Raw genomic sequence first — 27,019 nt, 5'->3', positions numbered from 1 at the left:
GTATGCAATTATGAATTTTCTGTAAATTCATAATCTCATAACAGAGATTATGAATTTTCTGTTATGAGATTATGAATTTACATTTATTAAATTATGAATTTTCTGTTATGATTTTTTTGATTTGGACCTTGTGATTGGGCCCATTGATACTCTTAAATGGATCTTCAATATGCTGAGCGGCAAATTATTGTGTGGACCATAATAAAAAGTACATTTTTAATACATTAAATGTACATTATTTTTGTACTGAATGTACATTATACAATATAATATACACTCAGAACAAAAATAATGTACATCCACTGAATATAATATATATTATATTTATACTGAATGTGTATTATTTTTGCATTGAATGTACATTATTTTACCGTAGACAAAATATGGTTCATACAACTTATGTGGACTATGGTCTATACAATAATGATTGATGCTGAGCGGCATCAATAGTGGTATAGATTGGGGTGGGTGGATAGGCAGTAAGAGTAAATAAATAAGTGAAATTGAAATTTGCAGATAATAATTATGGTGATTATAGATAAAATTATGTGTATTTTGTAAAATATAATTTTTACAGCATATTTAATTGACATAATAAATGTGGAATAAAATTATGTGACTTTGCTAATTAATAAAATGGACCCCTGACTCCATTGCCCCATAAATTTGATAGGCCCAAAGAAGAGACCATAATTGATTCCCTGCCTTAAGATTTACAATCTCAATTTATGTATATACTCCGTAATTATTTAGTGAGGGCGAGTACTGAGTATACATAACCTAATTAAAGTATGTAGGTTATGAACTTACCTTCCGTACTCAAATAATGTACTTTCAAATAATATAATTTGTGTAGTTGAAAGAAAAATGCTCTCAATTTTGAACTCACCGGAAAATTGAGGAAGAGCCGTGTCGACGGCAACACGGTCGGCGGAGGTCCAGGATCTCCTGGAAAGAAGCACAAAGAAACCAAAAACTAACGGTGAGGCCCTGATGCCAGAAGAGGAACATGTCGTGATGGAAGGGATTGAGCAATCAAATGGTCTAAACGAGCAAGTGCCATCTCCCGAAAGCCACCATACGAACGCAACACCAGGACTCAATGAAGCGGAGATGCATCAAGTCCCTGGGACTGAGAGACATGAAAGAAGTAATCTGACTACAGCGTTTGATTTGGGGAATAACCAGGCAGATCCATCCATGCAGAAACCAAAGGTCGTATCATTCAGAGACATGCTGACAGGAGGAACACCCATGGAGAAGGAACCAGAGTGTTTGGACTCAGATGATGATGAAGTGGATCTAGATGAAGACCCGGAATGCCCAGAGATTCCCCTAACGATAGAAGACAAGATCAGAATGAGAAAACCTTGGCGCCAATCCTTAATAGTCAAGGTTCTAGGTAGAAAAGTGGGCTACACCTATCTAACTAGACGTCTCAATGCAATATGGAAACCAAAATCGAGGATGGAGGTGGTGGCACTGGATGACATCTACCATGTGGTTCGATTTTGGTTTGCTGATGACTATGAATTTGCTAAATACGGAGGGCCATGGTCGGTAATGGAGCACTACCTAATTGTCCAGGATTGGAAGCCAAATTTCGACCCTAAGTCGGCTAAGACGGAACGTGTTCTGGTTTGGGTGAGGTTTCCCGATCTTCCGATGGAACTACGATTATCCTTACCTTATGAAACTGGGGAGGAAGATCAGTGAACTGAAATATGTTGATGAAGCCACGAGTGTAGGATCAAAGGGGCGTTTTGCGAGAATGTGTGTGGAAGTCGACCTCACCAAACCGCTCCTCTCCAAGTTCACAGCCAAGATGAAGGTTCGAAGGATAGAATACGAGGGAATGTACCAAATTTGCTTTCACTGCGGTGTTTATGGCCATGCAGCAGAAGCCTGTCCCCGGAAACCATCGGAGGAAGGGCACGCGACGGCGGAAGCAGGCGGTGCTAAGGGAAACGATGGACGACAACCAAATAAGGAAAGCGATCAACCGGTGATCATTAGACCGGAAATCGTGGAGAGATATGGTACGTGGATGATTGCGCCCAAAAAAATGTACAGGCAAAATCGCTCCAATAATGGAAAGAATAAGGATCAGAAAGGAAAGGATTGGGATGGAGCTAAAGACCCTAACGGCTCTATGAGTGGAGAGAAAGGATCGCAAAATGGAAAGAATAAAGGGAAAGAAACAGTAGACCAAGGAATTGGATCAGCATCTATGTTTGCGGCTTTGAGTGAGGATATTGTGGACGAAACAATTGAGCTGACTGAGGAATCTAATGAGGGGAATCAATTGGAAAATCAAGTGAGGAAAGTCGGGAAATCAGTAGGGAAAAATAGGGAAAAAGTGAGAAGACCCAATGTGCAAATCTCAGAAAAACAAATAACAAATGAAAAGAATGTGCATCCAGGGGCCACGCAAGTAATGCGGAAAAGCCATGCAGCAGCTTCAACTGAAGCTAGCACTTCCAAGAGGCCTAGCAAGAGCAACCAAGCAGCTGCAGGAGACACACATACAGTAGCAAGGGGTAACTTATTAGAGAAAACGTAGGTTAGTACTACTTATTTAAACAATACTGATATCCCCCCTCATCTGACAAGTTTGGAGGAGGATATTCTGGAACACCATGGTGATCCTCCCGACCTCAATGATGAGGGCTAATGGAGGAAGAACCATGTCATGAGTGTGCAGAGGACAATGGCCGTGGTGGCTGTAACACCCCGAAATTTTAAAACTTTTAAAACTTATATAATAAAGGTGAATTCTCATTAAATCCCAAAATCAAACATAAGAGTGCGGGGTGCTATGCCACATCTGAGCTGGAGAACTCAGATGCACAAGCTAAACTAACTAAATAACCTCATAGCAATGTCAATACATAATCATGGCACGCAGGCCGAAAGGGAAACTAACTACTCTACGCTCCAGATCTCTAGCGCGCTCCGGTGTCTACTCATCCGTGCCTGAAAGCCAAATATATCTATTCAGCGAGTGATGCTGGTAACCCACTCCAACGCGTTGAAATACAATATAGGTAGATATATATATATATATATGAAAACTGTTTTGAAGTAAGAAGATATATACTTAGGAGACTCTAGCTTTAAAACCAGGAATAGACTCGACAGGTAGGGATAAGCACATTCAACGATGTTAAACAGTTATATAGAGACAATATCATAAAGAACATGTATCTAAGGTCACAGTTCACTTCCAAATCATTCACATAATCAACCAATCATCATTCAAGTCACACAAGCATACTTTGGTGGCGCCACGGGACCAATCGCATGGCCCGAACATGAGGGTTAGTACATATAGTACTAACACGGCCCCGCAGCACCCTACCTCATACCGCAGCATGAAGGGGGTTGATCGCAACCAACCGCATAGACCGTTGACGAACTCAACGGCGGATCACAGCCCTACACACTGCTAACGCGCTTAGTCGGTGGACTGTGATCCTCTTTACAAGGGGGGACTGCGACCCTACACACCGCTTGATGAACTCAGTCGGTGGGTCGTAGCAGATCAAGCCCTACACACTGCCTGAGGGACTCATTCGGTGGGCGATTATCTTCGGAGACTACGACCCTACACACCGCTGGCCCATCACTCGGTGGATCGCAGCCAACCATAGCCCTACACACCGCCTGATCACTCATTCGGTGGACTACAGCCTTCCTCGAGCTAATGGTCCTACAAAACGCCTGACGCGTCCAGTCGGTGGACCACAGCACACGAGGCCCATGTGGACCGCAGCCCAAGAAGTGAATCACTGACCGCAACCAGGAAAATGAACCGCAGCTCATAAGTAACCAATTTGACCGCAGCCAACTTCTGAACCGTAGCTCAAGAACACCCAATTTGATAGCAAGCAAATTGGGGAATCATGCATCACATAACACATTGTAGCATGTAATAACACATTGGGAAGGGGGAGATGTATAAATAAACTTACGTGTGATCATTCACATACTAAGAGTAGTCCTAAGGGGTTCATGAATTTTTCTCCTAGGCCAACGGGTTACCGATTCACTAGCATGCAATTCCTAAGACTCTTCTATCCTACGAATGGCACCCGAAACATCAAACTAGACTCAGGCATGACAAACGGGGTCCGTTGGGACACCATGGGGAATGGGGAACATCAAACGGGGAAGCTGAGGACCCGGGGTGGGTAACAGACCAGCGGGTAGCCGGTGGGTGGAGGGCCACCCACCGGCTGCCCGCCGGCGACGATCTTCCGGGCAGCGGGTGGCCGGCGGGCAGACGTCTGCCCGCTGCCTGGCGGTGATTCTCGGGCAGCGGGTAGGTGGCGGGTCCCCCTACCCCCTACTGACTCTTTCATCAAACCCGAAACCATGCTTAGACACTTTTAAACGTAAATAACGACACCACATGGGCAATTAACGGATCAAAAGCAAGAATCATATTGAACACATCCTAACGTGGCTTCTAAACATAACAACACCCGAACATGCGAATTCCCACCCAAATATAAATCAAGAAAATCACAATGCAAATTCCCAATCCAACCTAGGGCTCTAATCCCATCCAAATCATCAAAATCATATTTTATCTCTAACATCAAGAAACATCAAGATTTATCAAGAATCATCACATAAATATCAAGAACCTCTTTTTGATATCAAGATCATCAAGATCACATATAAAATCATCACTTCAATCAATAAGATTATATCACGATTATCATAAAGGAATTCATCAAGACACAAGCATATAGAGGGACCCAAAGAAGGAGATTATAGCAAAGAAAATAGGTTTTGTTGAGACATGGGTTACCTCTTAGCCTTAATTAATTTCCTTGGCTATGAATGGTCTTTCTTTAAGATTTCTTCTTTCTTGATTTCTCCTACGGGAATTCTTGGGAATTCTTGTGTGGTGGAAGCTATTGTGGTGTGAGTTCTAGGTGTCTCCTATGTTCCTATTTATATATCTAAGAGTCCCAATTAGGGTCTAAGTGGTATGGGTTTGCTAATTCTATTTCCTATAGGACTAAGGGATTGGTTTTAGGGATAAGGGATCATGGGCTTATGGTGGACCTTTCCTAATTAATTAATGAAATTTAATTCTTTCTTTTGGGTAAATGATTAAATAATTAATTGGTTTTAGAGGCCGTAACACGGGGTGTTACAGTGGCACCTCGGAAGAGTTCGCTGCCTAGGTTATGTCTTGTGCTCGTTTCTTGTTTGCTCTTTTTGTGTGTTTGTTGCCCCTGTTGTGTCTTCCTATGAAGATTATAACTTGGAATTGCCAAGGTGCAGCATCTAAGAGGTTTATTAGAGCTGCCCTAACAGTCATTAGGAAACATAAGCCTAATTGTTTTTGTGTCCTTGAGACTAAGTCTCAGGTATAGGGGCGGACGACACTTGTATCAAACTTGGTTTTGATCAATGGCTTCGCGTAGAAGCTGTGGGGATGAGTGGAGGCAAATGGATCCTCTGGAACAACTCTCTCAAGCTGGATGTTCTAAGCACCAATCCCCAATTCGTTACTTTGGAAATCACGAACAGTAGGAATATGGTGTGGTCCATTGCAGTTGTGTATGCAAGCCCCTCCCATAATCTACGACATAAATTATGGTCAGATTTAGGAAGAACTCAGCACGGTTTGGATGAAGCTTGGATTGCTATTGGAGACTTCAACTCAATCAGAAACTCTGAAGAAGTCTATTGCCGTGAGAGTTTCAATGAAAGACGAAGTAGAGAGTTTATAGAATGGATAAGCCGAGAGAGTCTCATTGATCTAGGTTTCAGCGGATCGCAGTACACCTGGAGACGTGGAACCACCGTCGAAACCTTTAAAGCTGCTCGTCTGGATAGATGCCTGTGTACGGAAGCCTGGATTGACAAGTTTCCGAACGCGACCGTATCGCATATACCGAACCTGACCTTGGATCACAACCCCGTCCTACTAACTCTGGAAAACCAGACTAATTATAATAGACCGAACAGATTTCAGTATCAAGCAGTTTGGGGTTTGCATAAAGACTTCGGTAAGATTGTTACTAATACCTGGAGGAGTTCAACCAACACTGGACTTGATTTTGATTCAAAACTGAACCTTATGAAAGAGAACTTAAAGACGGAGAAAGGTGGCGATTGGAGACTTAGGAAAAAAAAAAGGAAACAGACCATTGCTAGGATTGATGGTATCCAACGAGCCAGGAACTATGGTAAGAAAGGAGGCTTAATAAAACTAGAAGCTAAGTTGAAGACGGAGTTGGATGATATCCTTTATAAAGAGGAGCTTATCTGGTTTCAAAGATCGAGAGAGGAGTGGATTACATCGAGTGACTGCAACACTAAATACTATCATGCTATAAAGAAGGTAAAAAAAAAGCAAAAAATCTTGTGTCACGCTTAAAGGACAGCAGTGGAAACTGGACCTCTGACGAGGAACATATTATGAAAATGTTACAGGAACACTTTCGGGCCCTTTTCATGAGGGAAACAACAACGGCAAATACAAGGTATGAATGTCCAACCTTAATAATGCTTGAACAAACTGATGTCTTTATTTTGTGTAGGAATGTCACGAAGGAGGAAATAAAACCAGCTGCTTTCTAAATGGCCCCTTACAAGGCACCAGGTCCAGACGGGTTCCATGCTGGCTTCTACCAAAAAACTTGGAAGGAGATTGAAGGAGATTTAACTGACACAATCCTGGAGATCTTCCGTACGGCAAAGCTGCCAAGAAACTGGAATGACACGCTTTTAGCTTTGATTCCAAAAGTGCAATACCCCGAGTTTGTCACCCAGTTCAAACCTATTAGTCTTTGTAACGTCAAGTATAAAATTGTTACTAAGATTATCACGAATAGATTGAAGGATGTTATGAATCAGGTAGTGGGAGAGGAGCAAAGCAGCTTTGTGCCACACCGCCAGATCACAGATAACATTGTGGTGTACCAGGAACTCCTCCATACCATGAGGAATAAAAGCGGTGGAACAAAAGCGATGACCCTTAAGATTGATCTAGAGAAAGCTTATGATAGACTCTCTTGGAACTTCTTGTAGGACACGCTCCAAGGTTTAGGTTTAGAAAAGCGTTGGATAGACATTATTATGGAGTGTGTTCGGACTCCAAAGCTTGCTATCCTCTGGAAGGGCTCACAACTGGAATGGATCACGCCCACACGAGGCATCAGACAAGGAGATCCAATCCCCCCTACTTGTTTGTGCTTTGTATGGAACGTCTGAGCCGGATGATAAAACAAGAAGTCAAGGACAAAAATTGGAAGGGCATTAAACTCTCAAGGTATGGTCCTGAGCTCACTCACCTTTTTTTCGCTGACGATATAGTTTTAATTGCAGAAGCCTCCTTACAGCAAATGAAGGTAATCAAAAACTACCTCTAGAAGTTTGAGGATGTTTCGGGCCAGAAAGTCAGTGTCCAGAAGTCCCAAATTTACTTTGGGAAAAATGTTGCTCCTAGCCTGGCACAAGCCATCACGCATGAGGCAGGCTTTACTCACACGGAAGACCTGGGGCGGTACCTTGGTGTACCTTCAATTCACGGTAGAGTGACACGAGGCATTTTTGCACCCTTACTTTAAAAGACTGATGGGCGTTTGGAGGGCTGGAAAGGGAAAAATTTGATGCTGGCAGGTCGCATTACTCTGGCCCAAAGTGTCCTAAACGCCACACCTTACTATATGATGCAATCTATGCTTCTCCCTAAAGGGGTTTGTGATGCTATTGAGAAGAGAATACGTCAGTTCATCTGGAGGGGTGGCATGCATTTAGGAAACTGGGATGGAGGCATAGGTCTTAGAAGAGAATACGTCACGAAACCGAAGAAACAAGGAGGCATAGGTCTTAGAAGACTAAAGGAAATGAATCTTGCATTCCTAACGAAGGTGGGGTGGAGAATTCGCACAGAAAGTCAACATCTATGGGTAAAAGTCATTATGGGCAAATACATGCACAACAAGTCAGAGGATAGCGTTTTTATAAAGAAAAACGAAAGCTCAAATCTTTGAGAGGGGTTTGTGATGCCTACCCTATCCTTTCTGAAGGAGTGCACAGGAACCACAATAGCGACAATATATACTGGAGGCTAGAGCCGAGTGGTTGTTGCTCGGTCGCCACGGCGTACAATGTCGCTCTCAAGTCAAATACCGAAGCTAATGATCCCGTGTGGGCAATAATCTGGAAACTGAAGTTACCCAGGAAAATCAACACCTTTGTCTGGATCCTAAAGCACAATAAATTAATGATGAATGTGGAGCGCAAAAAGAGGGGGTTCACGGCTGATGCACGATGTGGGACCTGTCACTCACAAGAGGAGAATATCCTGCACTGCCTACGGGATTGCAACGCAGCGAAGGAAATATGGGAAGTATTCCTACCCTCTGGGGCTAAAAAGTGGTTTTATTGTATGAATTTTGATACTTGGCTTGTCCGAAATGTTACAGGTAAATCCAATGGCGAGAGAGAATGTGATTGGCCAATGCAATTTGCGGTAATTGCATGGTGGAACTGGAAGTGGCGCTGCAATAAAACTTTCAATGATGATAGGTGGAGCTTAAAAAGAAGAGTTAGCTGGATCAAGGAGCAAGTGAAAGCCGTGACTACTGCAATTACTCGGCAGAAGGTACCCAAAGGAACGGTTGCGCAGAATCGTAACATTGAGCCAGGCTGGGCTATCTGAAATACGGATGATTCCTTCTCCCCTTCAAGCCATATGACCAGTTGCGGGGGAATGTTGCGAGACCACGAAGGAAACTGGATGAAGGGCTTTAGTTGCATGACGCGGACTGATAATGCAACAGAGGCAGAGCTTTGGGCGATCTACTTGGGTCTAAAGTGGGCTTGGAATCAAGGCAACTGGAAGGTCCACATTTTAAGCGATTCGAAACAGGCGGTTGAATGGCTAAATGAGCAACATGCCATTCTTGGTGACTGCGGTACCTTAATCAAATGGTGCAAGGATTGGCTGTTAAAAAAAGATTGGTCAACTATCGTGGAACACATCCCCCGGGAAGAAAATGCTGCGGCGGATTGGCTAGCCGGAGAAGCTCCTCGACGGCTCTGCGACTGGATGGATTTTCACCACCCACCGAAGGAAGTTCGTGACATTCTATGCACGAACATTGGGACTGTTGTGTCCGCTAACATTAGCCACTAGCGTTAGCTAGGTAACCCCCCCCCCCACCCCCCCTCCTCTTTTACCAAAAAAATAAAATAATAAAGTATGTAGGTTATAAGTACTATTTCGACCTAAACCTTTAATTGGCTCAGCGATTATTAAGAGACTTTGACTTGGTCACTGTGTTAGATGGTGAAAACCTTAGGTATATATAAAAAAAATGATCCAATACACAATTTAGACTTGTGAGACTGCACTGTACTGTTAGAAACATGTGACAATAGATAAAATAGTTTTGCAACCAACTGGCCACGCCGGACAATGTTACAAATGGTGTCATTTAATCGTATTAATTCATAGTTATGAAGGAGTAGAAGAATAATGGTAAAATTAAATAGAATTTTATAAGGGTATAATCATTTTACCGGCCAGATTCTAATTTTCATATATGAAGATTCAAACTCCTACATTGCAGCTTTCAGTCGTGACATCAAGTCGAATCACTTTGTTAAGTCATGCGATTTATTTATTTAGGTAACAAAAGGGACAATTTTAAGTAGCACGGAAAGGAAATGAAACACAGGAAAAGATATCATACAAAATGCATGAGAAGCACAATATATATATATATATATATATATATATATATGTATAGAATTGCACTCAGGTGCGAATGCTTCGCCCAGGAGCGAAATAGGAATGGATTCTGTCCGTCCACGTGTCCGGATCTAATGGATGAGAATCACTTATTTTTTTTTTAAAAAGCGCGGTGACATTTTCGTAAATAATTGAACATCGAAGTGCAAGTAAAATGTATTACAAGTGCATGTAAAATGTATTATAGGTGCAAGTAAAAATTTACACTGAGCATCAATACTAAGTGCACCTATAGTTATAAGTAGTTGCACCTATAGTTCTAAGTAGTTGCACAGATAGTTATAAGTAGTTGCACCTAGGTGCATTAATGTTTGCGGGTGGTTTTCAAGGGTATTACTACTCGCTGAACTGAGATCAATGAATGTTAACAAGGCAAAATTACATGCACTTATAGGTGAAAGTAGGTGCACTTGTAAGTGATTTTACTTGCACTGCGATGTTCAATTATTTACAAAAATGCCACCGCGTTTTTTAAGCTATTAGATCTGGACACGTGTCGTGCACTGATTCATTCGCATATTCCTTCCTGGGCACTTATTCGCACCTGAGTGCATCCCTATATAATATACTATTTTTAGAAATTAAATTTTGATTTTTTTAAACAAAAAATTATTCAGAATCGTTTTAATAAAGTTCTGCGCATTATAGACATCAAGACATTGACATAGTTGTCTAATGGAAAATACTTGGTGTACTCCCATTTTAAACTCCCAATTTGTACTCCCTCTCACATATTCTAATTTGTACTCCCTCTCACATATTCTTGATGTAGACATTTTTCTGTGGACCCACTTGATAAAAATAACCAATCTTGGATTGCCACCTCATGGAGAGGAAGTAGAATTTTGGGAGTCTATGTAGTAGAACTCTTGTCTAATCACACTTTGCATTCTTCCACTTTCTCCCTACCTCTTTACATGCAATAATTTTTCTCTATTTATCTTTTACCTAGGTGAATTTTATATTTTTATATTTATTAAGTATTCTCTCAACCTTATTCTACATGTTAGGTTTATTATTCATTGGTTAAACTAATTCTACTTATTTTCTTTAATATTTTTATTATTTTATTTTTTAATGTTTAATAGTACTTTCAATGTAGTTTCTAAAGATATAAATTTTATATTCTAATTATGAACTTAATATCTTTCAAAAAATTTCTAAACTTAATATTATATATAAAAAAAATTAAATTGTAATTAACTTCAGTCTCACTCAGGGCCAAATAGCATTAAGCCAATGATAGTGGTCGAGTTGGTACACCTGACATCTTCAGAGTGTGTAGATTGTGTGGTTAATATATAGGGGAGGATAGTACGAAAAATACTACTTGTATTCTCAAATTCTACTTCTGATTTTTACTCTCTCTCACAAATTTTGAATGTAGACAACTTCTTTTGGACCCACAAAATAAAAATATCATATCCATCACTACAAGAAAAATGCACATAGACAACACTAGAAAGACAACAGTTTTTAAGAAAAGTGTTGTCTTTTGTATAAAAGACAACAGTTTGGTCCAAAACCGTTGTCTTTGATGCAACACTTTTGTCAAAGACAACGGTTTTTACTTAACCGTTGTTATAAGTGTGTTGTCTTTGTGCATTTTGTGAAAAGACAACACCACAACGACAACGGTTTTTAAAAACCGTTGTCTATGTGCGTTTTTTTTTTAAATAAGACAACGGTTTTTTTAACTGTTGTCGTTGGTGTGTTGTCTTTAAGCGCACTGGAATACACAACACTAGAAAGACAACGGTTGTTTAAAACCGTTGTCTTTGTGCGCTCTTTTTTTAAAAAAAGACAACGGTTTTATTTAACCGTTGTCGTTGGTGTGTTGTCGTTAAACACAATCGAATACACAACACTAAAACGACAACGGTTTTATAAAACCGTTGTCTTTGCATGTTCGTTATTTGTTTAAGACAACGGTTTTATTTAACCGTTGTCTTTGGTATGTTGTCTTTAAGTGTATTTGAATACACAACACTATAAAGACAACGGTTTTAAACAACCGTTGTCGTTGCGCATCATTATTTAACAGGTATATAAAATAAAAATGAAGATGTTAACTAGAAGAGTCGAACCTATGACCTCATGCTTAACAAGTACACAATTTTACCAACTACACAACACAACCTCTTATGTTTAAAAGTGCAACATCTGGTATATAACTGGGTTGCTTCTGTGTTGTTTGTGAAAACCAAGACAACAATTTTAGAAAATAGTTAAAGAATTCCCCCCAAGAAGAATAGAACCTAGGACCACTAACATAATAAACTAAGTTAAACCCACCAAGCGACAACAACACTTATGTAGACTACAAGAAAAACAGCTTTTAGTGACAAAAATTTAGTGACGGGTAAAAAAATCCCTCATTAAATGTATTGTTTGCATAATTTTTGTGACGGTTAAAAATTACTCTAGTTAAAAGTTTATGATTTAGTGACGAAATTTTAATTTTATATTTATATTAAAAATATACTCTCACTATTAGTACAAAAGATGTGTTACTCTCACTAACAAGCTAAGGTTAGCTATATGTTGGTAATCGACCCTTCCGGCTAGCGCATGACTAACAAGGTTGAAACTGTTGGTAATCGACCCCTCCGGCATGCCTGAAACACGTTGAGAATGGATATGAAAGAGTAGTTGATCGATGCCGTACAATTTTCTATATCCCATTTCTTTTGCCGCCGCGATCTTAATTAGCTGTATGTCATAATTACCAAACTATATATTCATAATTTTTGAATTGAAATGCATATTCATAATGATTGAATAACTCTGATCTATATTCACATACAATTACAGAACGTTGTGTTTATAATTTGCGATGTTCATATTCCCAAGTGTTTATAACTATACATTTTAGAAATTGTGAATCAACAATACAGAAATTATGAATCTGCAGTATAGAAATTATGAATTTACTATATATAAATTATTAATCTATACAACTGTATTTAAATTAGAAATTATGAATCTACATTATAGAAATCTATGAATCTCGTGTTCTGTACCTATATACCCGATTCTATTTTAATTGACCGGATGTAGCGACTCGAGTAATTAAATTATTATTTTGTTATGAAATTTCCCTCTAAGCTAAGACAAATTAAAATTTCCCTCTAAGACAAACTTGGGAAATTTTTGTCTTCCCTCCCAGACAAAAGAGCGCAAAATTAGGGTTAGTCCAAAATTGTCTCCGCCACGCCAGTCTTCCCTCTCCGCCACGCCAGTCTTCCCTCTCCGCCACGCCAGTCTTCCCTCTCCGCCACGCCAGTCTTCCCTCTCCGCCACGCCGGTCTTCCCTCTCCGCCACGCCAGTCTCCGATAACCTCCTCGTGTGCTCTCCGCCGACGGCGTACCGCCCTCGCCGACCGCCGACTGCGTACCGCCCTCGCCGACCGCCGACCGCGTACCGCCCTCGCCGACCGCCGACTGCGTACCGCCCTCGCCGACCGCCGACCGCGTACAGGAGAAAACACGTGTGCGAGCTACTCTTCCTTCTGAACCACAGCGCATGAATGGAAGGTATAAGCTTATATGGCTTTGTGTTTTTCATGCTCTGTGTTCAAACTTTGGTCCTATGCTCTGAATATTTGACCTGATGTTTCAGGCCGGCCCTTTGTTACTGGTACACTCTTCATAGACATGTAGTATCTGTTAGTTCATTGATTGGATTGGACATGATTGATATAAAAGATGGGAATAGAGTAGGAGGAAAACAAGTTGCAGTTTGAGAAAGCAAACCTTAAATCTTTTGATCACAACCTTAAATCTGTTGAGATATAGCCACATAAAAGCAGTGGGAGTGCAGAACAAAGTCCTTGTACATAATTGAGGAAGCTTGTAGTATTTGATCCTTCTGTTGACTGTTTGAGTAATAGAAATTGATGTAATTAGTTTGTAACATTCTGCAGATGGTTGAACTAGGAAGACTGAGGAGGAGGATAATACACTGAGAGCTGCTGTGGAAGCTTTTGGTGAGAGTAATTGGCAGGTTGTTGCTGCTTCCCTTGAAGGACGGACAGTTACCCAGTGCTCCAATAGGTCAGTTATATTTTTTAATGGTTAGAGTTTGTCATGGCATGTTTATTATTGAGGTTGAGGTAATCAAACTATTCTATGTGATATTGGCACTAGGAAATCTTAGTTTTTTGCAGAATTATATTGCTTAATTTGTTCTGAGGTAACTGCCACATTAAGGTTATGATTGATACTTTTTAATGAATTCAAGTGTTATCATTTATTCTGCCTAATCTGTTGTGAAAGGATTCACATGTGGTTGAAAGTAAATTTGTAGTTATATGAGTACTTGAGCCTTTGACTACACATTGCAGTTGAATGAAATAGAGTATACTTATGCAGATTTACTTCAAGGTATTAATGAAGTTATTGTATTCTTAAGTCTGTAATATGTATGGTGGTATTTATATCTCTCTCTTTTGCCATTCCACCATGTCAGACCTCTCTCAAACCTTACTACTCCTTGCTCCATTTATACCTCCCCTCAGATTCTTCCTATCACTTCCATTCTCGTTACTTTTTCTAGCAGCCCTATTTGTTCTAGAACCTGCAACAGTATCCTCACCAAAAAAATACACTAACAGTATAGTATATATATATACTCTAACAACACTAATTAGTATATATATTTTATACTGTTAGTATAGAATATATATTCCGTGTCAACATTAATTATAAAACATATATATATTTCATCACACATATATATAGTATACTGTTAGTGTGTGTGTGTACATATATATATATATATATATATATATATATATATATATATATATATATATATATATAGTTAGTTAGTTAGTTAGTTAGTATTTTAAGTATGTGGTTTTTGTTTTGCTAGTTACTACTAATTGTATAATTATATTCATTTAATAAGTTTTTGTTTTGGCAATATATGACCGATGCATGCAGCAGGTACCAAATAAGTATGTGGTTTTTGTTTTGGTAGTTACTACTAATTGTATAATTTTTAAGCGATATGAATTTATTTTTCTTGTCACTTGACTGTTTTGTAGCATTGGTGTATAAATAAACAATGGACAAAGAATGGATGTCAAAAGATAGATTATGTTATGAATATGAGGTTGGAGTAGAATCTTTTTTACAATTTGCTAAAAAAAATGCCGTTGATCCTAATTCAATATCATGCCCATGTGCAATATGTGGCAACCTAAGGAAGCAACCTCTTGATACTATAAGGGCACACTTGTACCGTAATGGAATGGATGGAACGTATGTGTCATGGATATGGCACGGGGAGAAGGCTACGTTAAACAACTCAATAGATGATGGCGGTCTAATTAGGGGAGAAGAGCATAATCGTGTTGATGAAAATCCTATAGATATGGTAAATGCTGCTTATGACGAATACGTTGAGGATCCCAACAAATTTAGTAAATTACTAGAAGATGCAGAGAAACCGCTATACGTTGGATGTACTACGTTTACAAAACTATCAGCGGTAGTGAAGTTATATAACTTGAAGGCAAAATATAGTTGGAGCGATGCAAGTTTTACGGACCTTCTGGATTTGTTTGCAAAAATGCTTCCAACTGACAACGTACTGCCTTCTTCTTTATATGAGGCAAAGAGAAGCTTGGTTGCATTGGGAATGGACTACGAGAAAATACACGCGTGTCCCAATGACTGTATCTTATATCGTAAGGAGAATGCAAATTGTACTAATTGCCCTACTTGTGGAACTTCAAGGTGGAAGATAGGCAAGAATTCTAAGATATCCATAGGAGTTCCTGCAAAGGTGTTATGGTACTTTCCACCGATACCAAGATTTCAAAGAATGTTTAGGAGCAAGGATATATCTAAGGAGTTAACTTGGCATAGTGATAATAAAGTTTGTGATGGTTACTTGCGTCATCCAGCTGATGCACCTTGTTGGAGAACAGTAGATGAAATGTGGCCAGATTTTGCTAATGAGCCAAGAAATCTTAGATTGGCTTTATCTGCAGACGGGATAAATCCCCATAGTGTAATGAGTTCTACATATAGTTGTTGGCCAGTCATCATGATTACATACAATCTTCCTCCTTGGATGTGCATGAAGCGAAAATTCATGATGCTCAGTTTGTTGATTTCTGGTCCTAAACAACCCGGGAATGACATTGATGTTTATTTGGCACCTTTGATTGACGATTTAAAAGTGTTGTGGGAAGAAGGTATAGAAGCATATGATGCATACCGACAAGAAAAATTCGTCCTTAAAGCTGTTTTACTATGGACGATCAATGATTTCCCAGCATATGGGAACTTATCAGGTTGCACTGTCAAAGGATATCATGCATGTCCTATCTGTGGTGAGAATACATATGCCAAGAGGTTGAAGCATAGTAAGAAAATGGCATTCACAGGACATAGAAGATTTTTATGTAAAACTCATCCTTATCGAAGGCAAAAGAAGGCATTTGATGGTAAGCAAGAATTCGACTTAGCACCCAAACCATTGAGTGGCCATGATGTTCTGAAAACAGTTGAGGGGATCAATTGTAGTTGGGGAAAAAACAGTGGCAAGCTAAATGCTAAAAGAAAAATTAGTGAATCATGTTGGAAAAAGAAATCAATTTTCTTTGAGCTTGAGTATTGGAAGCATTTGCATGTTCGGCATGTTCTTGATGGCATGCACATTGAGAAAAATGTGTGTGAAAGTATTATTGGCACATTACTTGACATCCCAGGAAAAACCAAAGATGGGGTAGCTGCTCGACTAGACCTTGTGGAAATGAATGTGAGAATGGAGTTGGCACCAAAACAAGGGGAGAAGAGAACGTTTTTGCCACCTGCTTGCTATACCCTAAGCAAAGATGAGAAAAAGAAAGTTTGTAACTCTTTGTTACATATGAAAGTCCCATCAGGCTATTCATCTAATGTGAGAAACCTTGTCAATGTGAAGGAGTTGAAACTTGTTGGTCTTAAATCTCACGATTGTCACACTTTCATGCAACAGTTGCTTCCAGTTGCTATTCGAGGTGTGTTACCCAAACATGTAAGGTATGCTATCACTCGGTTCAGGTAGATGAGGAAGAAAACATGTCGGGTTCTCAAGAAACCCAGTCAACGAGGAGCACACGAGGTCGTACCCAAATGCATAAGCTTGCTATGCAAAGGGCACAAGGACTGAAGAAAGACGTACAATTCAATGAACTAGGACAACCAATTGGAGATAGTGCTGCAGAACTACAAAGTTACATTGGTGTCCTTGCAAGAGAAAAGGTGAAGTTGAATTTTAAGACATGGAAACATGTGCCACAGGATATTAAAGACAAGATATGGGACGCTGTTAATGTAAGGAAAATCTAATTCGTTTACTTAGTATTTGTGATATTTAACACATTAGTCGTTTAATTCTCACAAAATTTTATCTATGTAGTTGAGCTTCAGAGTTCCGGCAATATTCAAGAAACCTTGCTTGAGTTCAGCAAATGACAAATGGCGGCAATATAAAACACAACTCACAAATAACTTTATTTGGAAGAGACTGAATGATGAAGAAAACTTGCACAAACCACCCCCAGGATATGGTATTATGGGAGATGAATGGAGTCAATTTGTGATTAGCCGCATGTCCGAAGACTTCAAGGTAACCTCAAAACTAGAAGTCTATCTATATGTGTATATATCAATTTAATTTAAAAAGTTCAAATGCCCACCACAAGCTTTTGCACAGGTATTCATCTTGCAAAGTGTGTTTAACAAAAATAGCAACTTATCCCATTGAACAATTTAGCTCTATACAGTACACAAACTTGCAGAAACCACACCCATGTTTGATGCCACATGATTTCTGACTGTCCTGTGTAATTGCAGTAATATGATTTGTTGTGATGCTTAGTCATTAAGATTATGCTTTGGCCATCTGTCCTCTGGAAAATAACTAAAAAATTAAATCCCCCACCTATGAGGCATATTCAATTAGAATATATATATATATATATATATATATATATATATATATATATATATTTATATATATATATATTAGTTTAGCATTTATGTATTCAGGTTGTTCCAAACCGTATAACAATTAAGATTTATTGTAATATTACCAATTAATGAGTTCAGTTAAGAAATCAAAAAAGATGAAGTGTTCCCCCTTTTCCTCATTTCTGTTTTTATCATGTCTGTTTTCACTTTTCAAGCATGAAGCATCATCTTTGTCTTAGAAATATAATGTCAAGTTTTGATCATGTTTGTCTTAGAAACTAAGCGAGCAGCAAAAGGTACGAAGAAAGCAAAACCTTTATCCACATAGGCTTGCTCGTAAAGGATATGCGCGTCTTGCTAGTGAAATTGTAAGTATTTATCTCTATTCACTTTCACTAATAACTTAAACTCATTTTCACCCTTAGTTTGACATTGATAAATCTTCTTGGCTGTAGTCAACAGAATTGTGTGATGATGACGAAGTGAATAGAGCTATACTTTGGAAGAAAGGGAGAACTAGTAAGCAAGGAGAAATAGAAGGAGATGTTTTGAAGACAAAATTTACAAAGATTGTAAGCAAAACCTTTAATTTACTGGTATTTTCCTCTTTATGTATTTCGAAAGATTGTGGTTATCATGGTCATTTGTCATGAATTACAGGATGAATATATTCAGCAAAAGCAAGATGGTTTGTTGCAACTTCAAGGACCAAATGAGGACATCCTGACACAGGCTCTTGAATCTAAGGAGCATGGAGGTCGGGTGAGGGCTATAGGTGGACATGTCAATCCCTCAACATATTTCAGATTGGGTAAAGGGATGCTTCCTAACCATGAGAAAAATGTCCTTCTAAGACGACAAGCAACAGTAGAAGACAGAGTTGCAAAGTTAGAAAATTTGGTCCTTCAAAATGTTGCCTTTAAATCATCTCCGATTGAAGAAAAAGGGAGTTGTACTGCAAAGGATGCAAAGGGTGCGATGAAGCTGAGTGAAGAAGAAATTGGTTTTATGAAACAAAAATTGGATTTCGAAGATGATGATGATGAGCTGCAGTTTATTGACAAAGAAGATGTCTTGGAGGTAAATATTCCCTCTTTACTGAAGTTTACATTTTACTTAGTTTATTAGGCAAAAATTACTATCTACGTATTGGTGCCTCTGTCAAATGTTTTGCAGATTTGCTTCATCCTCTCAATTTTCAAATGTTTTGCATTTTTCATATAAACTGTAGGAGATGTTAATTTGTGCATGTATATAATTCACATGTCTTGGTTAGTATATTTATTTATTTACCTAATATGTGTATATTTTGCAAATTAGAAACAATGTAAGAAGAAACCGAGCAAGGAAGTCAAAAAGCTTGAGTTGAACTCCTCAAGTATGCCTAAGTCATTATGGCTACTATACTGTTATTACAAGCGTGCACTTGGGAATGGAGAGAGTTTAAAAATAGTGCTAGATGAAAATGTCTTCGGGGAAGAATGTACTCTATATGTGCACGACGAAGATGTGACTCCGTTTTGTCAATTGATGCCAATATCGTACACATGTATTGCTGTGTACATATGGTATGATTTAATATATATTTCGAGTCAATTATATATACTTATCACTTCTATGCTTTGTTATTCTAATTCAGTTTCCATTCCAATGTTAGGTATTTGTATAAAAAGATGATGGAAGACAACAAGCTTGAAAAATTCAGATTTATGCAGCCATGTCATGTAGGTCATGTGCCAACGACAAGAACAGATAAAAATTTCCTAGACAAACAGTTGGAAAGTAGGGCACGAGCTTTAGCAGACAGACTAATTGACAATCCAAGTAGTGCATCACTTTTGGTGCCATGTAATGTAGGGTAAGAATGATTACAATTATACTTTCCATTGCATATTATTTTCTATTGATGTAATATAATTTTGTGTTTCTGTATAGTTTCCATTGGATTCTGACAGTTATCAACGTCAGTAAGGATATTGTTTATTTGTGGGACCCTCTTAGTCATCGCATTCGCGATGATGATTGGAAACATGTTGTAGAAATGTAAGTTTTTTTTTTGTTATTTCTTTCGATTTATATCAGTATGATTATCACATAATCTGAATAATCAACAATATATTTGAAGGGCTATTAAAATGGTTCATGCGGCCTCTGGGAATGGAAAGAAAGGACGAAGTAAAACTGCTTGGGAAATTGTCAAGGTAATTTAATATTTGTAACTAATTAGATATAAGTGTTTGTATATGTTAAATTGTAATGCACATGCAAATCTTATTTAACATTTGTAGGCTCCTCGTCAGCCGGATAGTAACCAATGCGGTTTCTATGTCATGGCTTACCTGAAGACTTTAATTGAGAACATGCCGGACATTGATGATAAAGATTCTGTTCAAGCACTGGTAATAATTCAATTTCTAATTCGTGTTTAAAATTATTTTGATTTCAATGTTTCAAAGTGGAAATATGATGCATTTGAGATTCTTGTTGCCAGTATAATTTTGAGTACTCCATTTATTGTTGATGTCTATTGAATGAATGCTTTTTAGTTTTTAATTTGATCATTTTATTCACAAAGTTTAAAGTGGAGAGATTAGAGAAAATACAAAAGCTCTTGCCTTTAGAACTGCTAAAACTCTATTACCGTATATTGGTTCTTGAAAATTACTCCTAACTTATTTCGAATTTCATTGCAATTACTAATTTATTTACTCACTTTTTACATGTAGTTCCAACAAGTTGAATATGACAAAGCGGTTATTGATCTGGTGCGTTCTGAATGGGCCGATATTATATCAAGTTATATACAGTAGGTATGATTTGATCATTAGAACGTTGTGATCTTTTAGACTTCGTGGAATTGTTTGTTGTAGTATTATGATGACTTCGTCGAATTGTTTTTTGTATTATTATGACTTGGATGATATTTGATTCGATGAGAATTGGTCATGGAAGTATTTACACTTGTTATTTTGAACCTTAGCTTGTGCAAAATTATGTAACTACAGTTGGCCATGGTGAATGGATAAATTGTTTTTTGGTATATGATTAAAATTTAAGCAGGTTAAAAACCGTTGAGACAACGGTTAAAAATCGTTGTCTATTTTACAATAGACAACAATTTGAAACTGTTGTCTTTTCTACAAAAGACAACAGTTTATCTGCGTGACTTTTAACAACAGCGATTTCAACAACACACAATAGACAACAGTTTATAACTGTTGTCTTTTAAAGAAAAGACAACAGTTACAAAACCGTTGTCTATGTGCATCACTTTTAACAACACCGGTTTCAAAAACATTGAATAGACAACGGGTCAAAAACCGTTGTCGTTGATAGAAATGACAACGGTTTATAACCGTTGTCTATGTGTGTGACTTTTAACAACACCGGTTTCAACAACACTTAATAGACAACGGTTCGAAAACCGTTGTCTTTACAAGAAAAGACAACGGTTAAAAACCGTTGTCTATGTGTATGACTTTTAACAACACCGGTTTCAACAACATTGAATAGACAACGGTTCGAAAACCGTTGTCGTTTCTAAAAAAGACAACGGTTAAAAACCGTTGTCTATGTGTATGACTTTTAACAACACCGGTTTCAACAACACTTAATAGACAACGGTTCGAAAACCGTTGTCGTCTCAAGAAAAGACAACGGTTTTTAACCGTTGTCTATGTGCATGACTTTTAACAACACCGGTTTCAACAACACCTAATAGACAACGGTTCGAAAACCGTTGTCGTTTCAAGAAAAGACAACGGTTTTTAACCGTTGTCTATGTGCGTGACTTTTAACAACACCGGTTTCAACAACACTTAATAGACAACGGTTAGAAAACCGTTGTCGTTTCTAGAAATGACAACGGTTTAAAACCGTTGTCTATGTGCGTGACTTTTAACAACACTGGTTTCAACAACACTTAATAGACAACGGTTGAAAAACCGTTGTCGTTTCTAGAAAAGACAACGGTTAAAAACCGTTGTCTATGCGCGTGACCTACAACAACACCGGCTTCAACAACAGAAGTTTTACCCCTACGACAACGGTTATTAACCGTTGTCTATGTGCATTTTTCTTGTAGTGCATATTTACTACATTAAGGAGTATAATTGATGGATTAGAATTTGGGAGTAATAATAGTAGAACTCAAGGTAGTACAGTCTAGCGGCCTAGCTAGATCCCTTATTAAATAAGCATGGTTTCCACGTACCCTTCTAATCTGTGTGTTAACATTAAAATTGATACCGTGGGTTCATTACCTAACAAATCCAATCAACTTTTTCTAGCTAGTAGGCTTTAATGGTTGGATTATATCTATCTTGGAGATTAATTAATTAGAAATTAAAAAAAAAAAAACAGAAAATATAAGCTAAAAGAACAGCAAACATATAAAAGATACTTATTACTTAAAATTAATGGTAAATAATAACACAAGTAAACAGTTATAGATGTGATATAAAATAAAGTTTAAAACACAAGTGTTTGGTTAAAGAAAAAAGAGTAATGATACAAAATTGGCCCTGTTTGGTAAAATATTTAGTCTATAGGTCAATTTTGATTTATTTGATCACTATTAGCTTTTTGATTTGGTTAAAAAATTTATAAGTGTTTGGTTAATTAGTTTTTTGTAACTCCAAAATGCTAAAATTCAAAAAGTTGTTCAAAACAATTTTTTCAATTAGTTTTTTTGAGAAATGAAATTATACCAAAAAACTATCAACCAACAGCTAATTTACCAAACATATTTCTACAATCAGCTAATGTTATCAACTAATTATACCCTTTAATTAACCCAATCAACTAACAGTGCAGCTAACCGCTATCAGCAAACAGCCATTTACCAAACAGGGCCAAGCTTTATGCACTACATATGTGGACAAGTTGGAATGCATGGAAAAGAAACATAAGATGAAAAAAGAAGAACCTATCACAAGATAGCCAAGGATATGATACTGCCTGGAAAATTAACCATATAAATGGCCTTTTATATATAATAATAATGTCATGATCTTTTCATCATGCATGTAATTAAAATTAAATTAAAGACCTTCTGAAATGGTGCAGGCAAGCTGGCAAGTCATCCTTGGCTACTAAACATCATTCTTCTCATCATGTTAGTGCCCTCTTCCTTTTATGTTGAATTTTCCTTGATCATCAATATAAAAAGGCAAATAAAATCACTTCTCTTTGCCATGGGGTTGAATTGGATTAAGAAGAGAAGGACTTGCATGAAAGGGAGAAGCATGTTAAGTTAGCTAAAGATGACTTGCCTGTAACCCCAACAATTAAGTTTTCTTTTGAGAAATATAATTAAAGTTTCAAGTAGTATAGGCAAGTCATCCTTGGCTACTAAACAAAACTTTTCTCTTCATGCAACTTCTCTCTTCTATTTACTCATTTGATGATATTATTGGCTATGAATAAGTCCCATATTTATAGCTTCAAGAAAAGTGAGAGTGATGCATATATGGTTGCATTGCCCATGCATGCATGTAGTGGTATATTATCCACAATTCTTGACCAAGAAGCAAAATCATGATAAATCAGAATCTTATACTCGTAATTTGAAAAAATAAAAATAAAAATAAAAATAAAAATAAAAAAACTTAATGTATACCACTACATTATTAAGTCTAATCCCTTGCACTTAGCTTTCACATTCTCTTTTGACACATTTGAAAAGAAGATGGTTGAATTTGGGACATTATCTAAAATTACAAACTATTTCCATTTTTTTTGTTATTATTTTTTGTGCTTCTAATAAGGCCGGAATGATACTCATAACATTTCAACTTAAAATTAGAAGTCAATATCACACGACCAAAAGGTCTAGAACTGATTATCCTATATATTCATACTACTATAACTTTCTTGGATGGTATATGTACCTTGTGCAGTTATATATCGCTTTCTTTCTAATTTCTTCTCCCATTTTGACATTCCTTTGCCTGACAACATTATCTCTCTTCCCATGCTCGAATATGTTCTTAAATTTTGAACGGAAGTGATGAGCTCTCCAAAGCATCAATTTAGCACTGGTTATGACAACCTAGGCATATTTTTTTTATTTGCAAGTTGGATTCTATTACTATTTATTAATACGTTGAAAATGTATAATGTTATGGGTTATTTTATTGATAGGTATATAGGTAAACAGTATCATATATAATGAAAAATTGTACATATGGTTAAATTATTAAACATTGGTATAATATCTGGTATAACAAAAATAATATATTTTGATTTATGTGCAAGTTTGTAGCCGCTATCTGAAAGTACGTTCTGGGTGAAACTTTCTTACTTGTGACCTTAATTGACCTTGTTATTCATGGCCTTGTTATTCAGACCAAGAAATTGTCAATAGACAACTCAGACCAATTTTTCTTCTTCCGAACGATCTTCACAAAATTTTGGTTACACACAAAATTTTTGCACTTATCCCACAAGTCCAAAATTCTCAAATTCTAAAAAAAATTCAATTTCTGCAATTTGCACATATTTTTCAAAATTTTCGATTAATTTGCAATGATTAGAGGTTCTGGACGATTTTGGTACTAGGAAAACTTGAGAGAAATAATGTATACTTGCATTATCTGACATAACATGATTGTTGAGGATGAAGGCCAAGTGACAACGTAACTAATTGGGTGGACGGAGAAATTGGAGCAACTGTACAAGCATCGCAAGGCTCAACCGAAGAGTTTCAACAATATTTACAAAAAAAAAAGTTAATTCCAGCGAAGGTCCTTGGTCTTTGGTGACAATTTCAAATTTAGTTCCAGACTATAATTTTTGTCATTTAACAGCCTAGGCGATCATATTTTGGACACTTTTGGTCCTTCAGATGTTTTTCTGGTGAAACCCTATTTTTGGCAAGGGCATTTTTGTCTCTTAAATTTTAAAATTATTTTTTCAATGAGTTAATTCCAGCGGAGGTCTCTTTTCTTTGGAGAAAATTCTAAATTTTGTGCTAGACAATTATTTTTGGCATTTAACACCCAAACTATCATGTTTTAGACATTTTTCGTCCTTCCGATTACTTTTTTCAGTGAAACACTATTTTAATAAAGGCTATTTTTTGATGTAAACGAAGACACTTCTTTCTCTCTCTCACTCTTTTTTTTTTTTTTTTGCTCTACAACTATAGTAGATGAATCACAAAATAATCATGGACTAAAACAATAACAGTTTGACTGAAGCCGACCGGGTGGTGACATCTTGAGCTTTCCAACTGCGTTGCAAAATAATTTCCACGCACCCAGAGGTCCTCACATACTGAAGGAGATGAACAAAAGCCATATGAAGGAGATGGTGCAATTCACGGCTGAAGAGACAAAAATGCCGTTGCATACTTAAAATAGGGTTTCACCGGAAAAAGTCATCGGAATGACCTAAAGTGTCCAAAATATGATAATCTGGATTGTTAAATGACAAAATGATTGTCTAGGACTAAATATGAAATTTCCACCAAAGACAAGGGACCTCTGCTTGGATTAACTCCTTGGGAAAATAATAAAAAAAATTTTAAGAGATGAAAATACCTTGCCTAAAATAAGGTTTCACCGGAAAAGTCATAGGAAGGACCAAAAGTGTCCAAAATATGATAGTTTAAATTAGGATATTAAATGACAAAAATAATAGTCTGAGACTAAATTTGAAATTGTCACCAAAGACAAATGACCTCCGCTGCAATTAACTCTTACAAAGAAATTCCAAGTTACATGACTTGTAATTGCATCATCAACTTCGCACGGATTCGGTTGAGAAAATATGGAGCAATGTGCAATTAATTTAAATATTTGTTTTTTTTTATGTACTTTAAATTTTATAACAACTTTGTAGTTTAATTTTTAAGCAATTAGTAGTTCAATTTTAATTTTATAATTATCATTTCAATTAAATGTAGGTATATTTATTTTAGTTAATTAATTTCCATTATAATTATAAATTTAAAATTATAATGAATAAAAAATTAATAAAAACATAGCATAGTAAACTGATGGATCCACCAAAAAAATGGAAAATACCTAAAATTAATGAGGAAAAGTGTTTTTGAGATTTGAGTAAGATAGTGATTGTTGGAGGAGACATTAGTACACAAAAATTTAAGAAAAAACCCAACATGATGGGGTCGCTCTTACTCATTCATTCTTAACATTGTTTTCCCTCAATCTATACAAATACCCGTATTAGTTTCTTGGTAATATATACTCCGTATCTTGTACATCCGTAGCTTAACCTTTGGCAAAAGCAATAAGCATAGAATCCAATGCTGACAATCTAAAAAGGTTTAACACTTCGACCAATGTTGGATCCCAAAGAGAATTATATATATATATTGCTAATGCCACAATAGTCTATTACTCTTTGACTTGAAATTCTGGCGACACTTTGACTAATGTTGGATCCCAAATGGAATTTTATTGCTAATGCCACAACACTATTACTCTTTGACTTGAAATTGTGGCGACATTCGAACTAAGTTACATCAAATCAAGTTTGAGTTTATTCTATTTTAGAATAATGTTTAAATAAGTCATTACATACAAAAATACAATTGGGTCATTATATTCAACTTAAACAATTGTAATTGAGTTTCAAAACAATCCAAAATTATGCAACTAAGAGGCTAAGAGCATGCACATCTGTGATTTTTACACAAATTTTGTAAAAGTGAAAAATCAAGCTTGAATTTTAATTGGTGTGATGAATTTGGTTTTTTTCCAAAAGTTAACTCTTACAAAAACCAAGATTTTGCAGTTTTTTTTGTTTTTTGTTTTTTTTTTTTGTTTTTTTTGTTTTTGTTTTTTTTTTTTTTTGTTTTTTACGCACAATTGCATAACTAAATAGGCAATAAAAAAAATAGGTGATAATTTGATAAACATTGATTATATGTATTTGAAATTGTTTGTAAAGAGAAATTATATGAAAATTTGAAAATATAAAAAGTATCATTGACATTCATAAAATAAATATATTTCAACTCTGTTACCTGTCGGAGGGAGGTCAGTAACAAGGAAACTTTCTCCATGTCAAGATGCACCGACTTCAATGATTGGATTTTTAGGGAAGGCCTAGTAGACTTAGGCTTTACGGGCTCTTCTTATACCTGGATGAGGGGTCTTGATACGCCGTCGTTTAAAGGTGCTCGTTTAGATCGTGCCTTGAGCAACATAGACTGGAATTTACGTTTCCCGGATGCCAAGGTTACTCACCTTCCCATGATTGGGTCTGATCATTCACCATTACTCATAACCA

General features: G+C 37.0%; 2 protein-coding genes across 2 annotated transcripts; both read left to right on the top strand.

Annotated features, from left to right (window-relative positions):
- The first annotated feature begins 1,771 nt into the window (after window positions 1-1,771).
- LOC109170322 lies at window positions 1,772-6,606 on the top strand. The gene is made up of 4 exons (XM_019319423.1): window positions 1,772-2,540; window positions 5,388-6,367; window positions 6,460-6,509; window positions 6,567-6,606. Exons 1-4 carry the CDS (start codon window positions 1,772-1,774, stop codon window positions 6,604-6,606), a joined length of 1,839 nt encoding a protein of 612 aa, XP_019174968.1.
- An 8,438-nt stretch (window positions 6,607-15,044) lies between these two features.
- LOC109170159 lies at window positions 15,045-20,642 on the top strand. The gene is made up of 12 exons (XM_019319180.1): window positions 15,045-16,739; window positions 16,847-17,119; window positions 17,205-17,414; window positions 18,034-18,126; window positions 18,214-18,330; window positions 18,419-18,838; window positions 19,079-19,326; window positions 19,416-19,616; window positions 19,694-19,801; window positions 19,884-19,959; window positions 20,047-20,157; window positions 20,485-20,642. Exons 1-12 carry the CDS (start codon window positions 15,045-15,047, stop codon window positions 20,566-20,568), a joined length of 3,636 nt encoding a protein of 1,211 aa, XP_019174725.1. The 3' UTR covers window positions 20,569-20,642.
- Window positions 20,643-27,019: the final 6,377 nt, after the last annotated feature.

Source organism: Ipomoea nil, unplaced genomic scaffold (genome assembly GCF_001879475.1).
Source record: "Ipomoea nil cultivar Tokyo-kokei standard unplaced genomic scaffold, Asagao_1.1 scaffold0140, whole genome shotgun sequence".
NCBI lineage: Eukaryota > Viridiplantae > Streptophyta > Magnoliopsida > Solanales > Convolvulaceae > Ipomoea > Ipomoea nil.
This window is presented reverse-complemented; position numbering and strand designations above follow the sequence as displayed.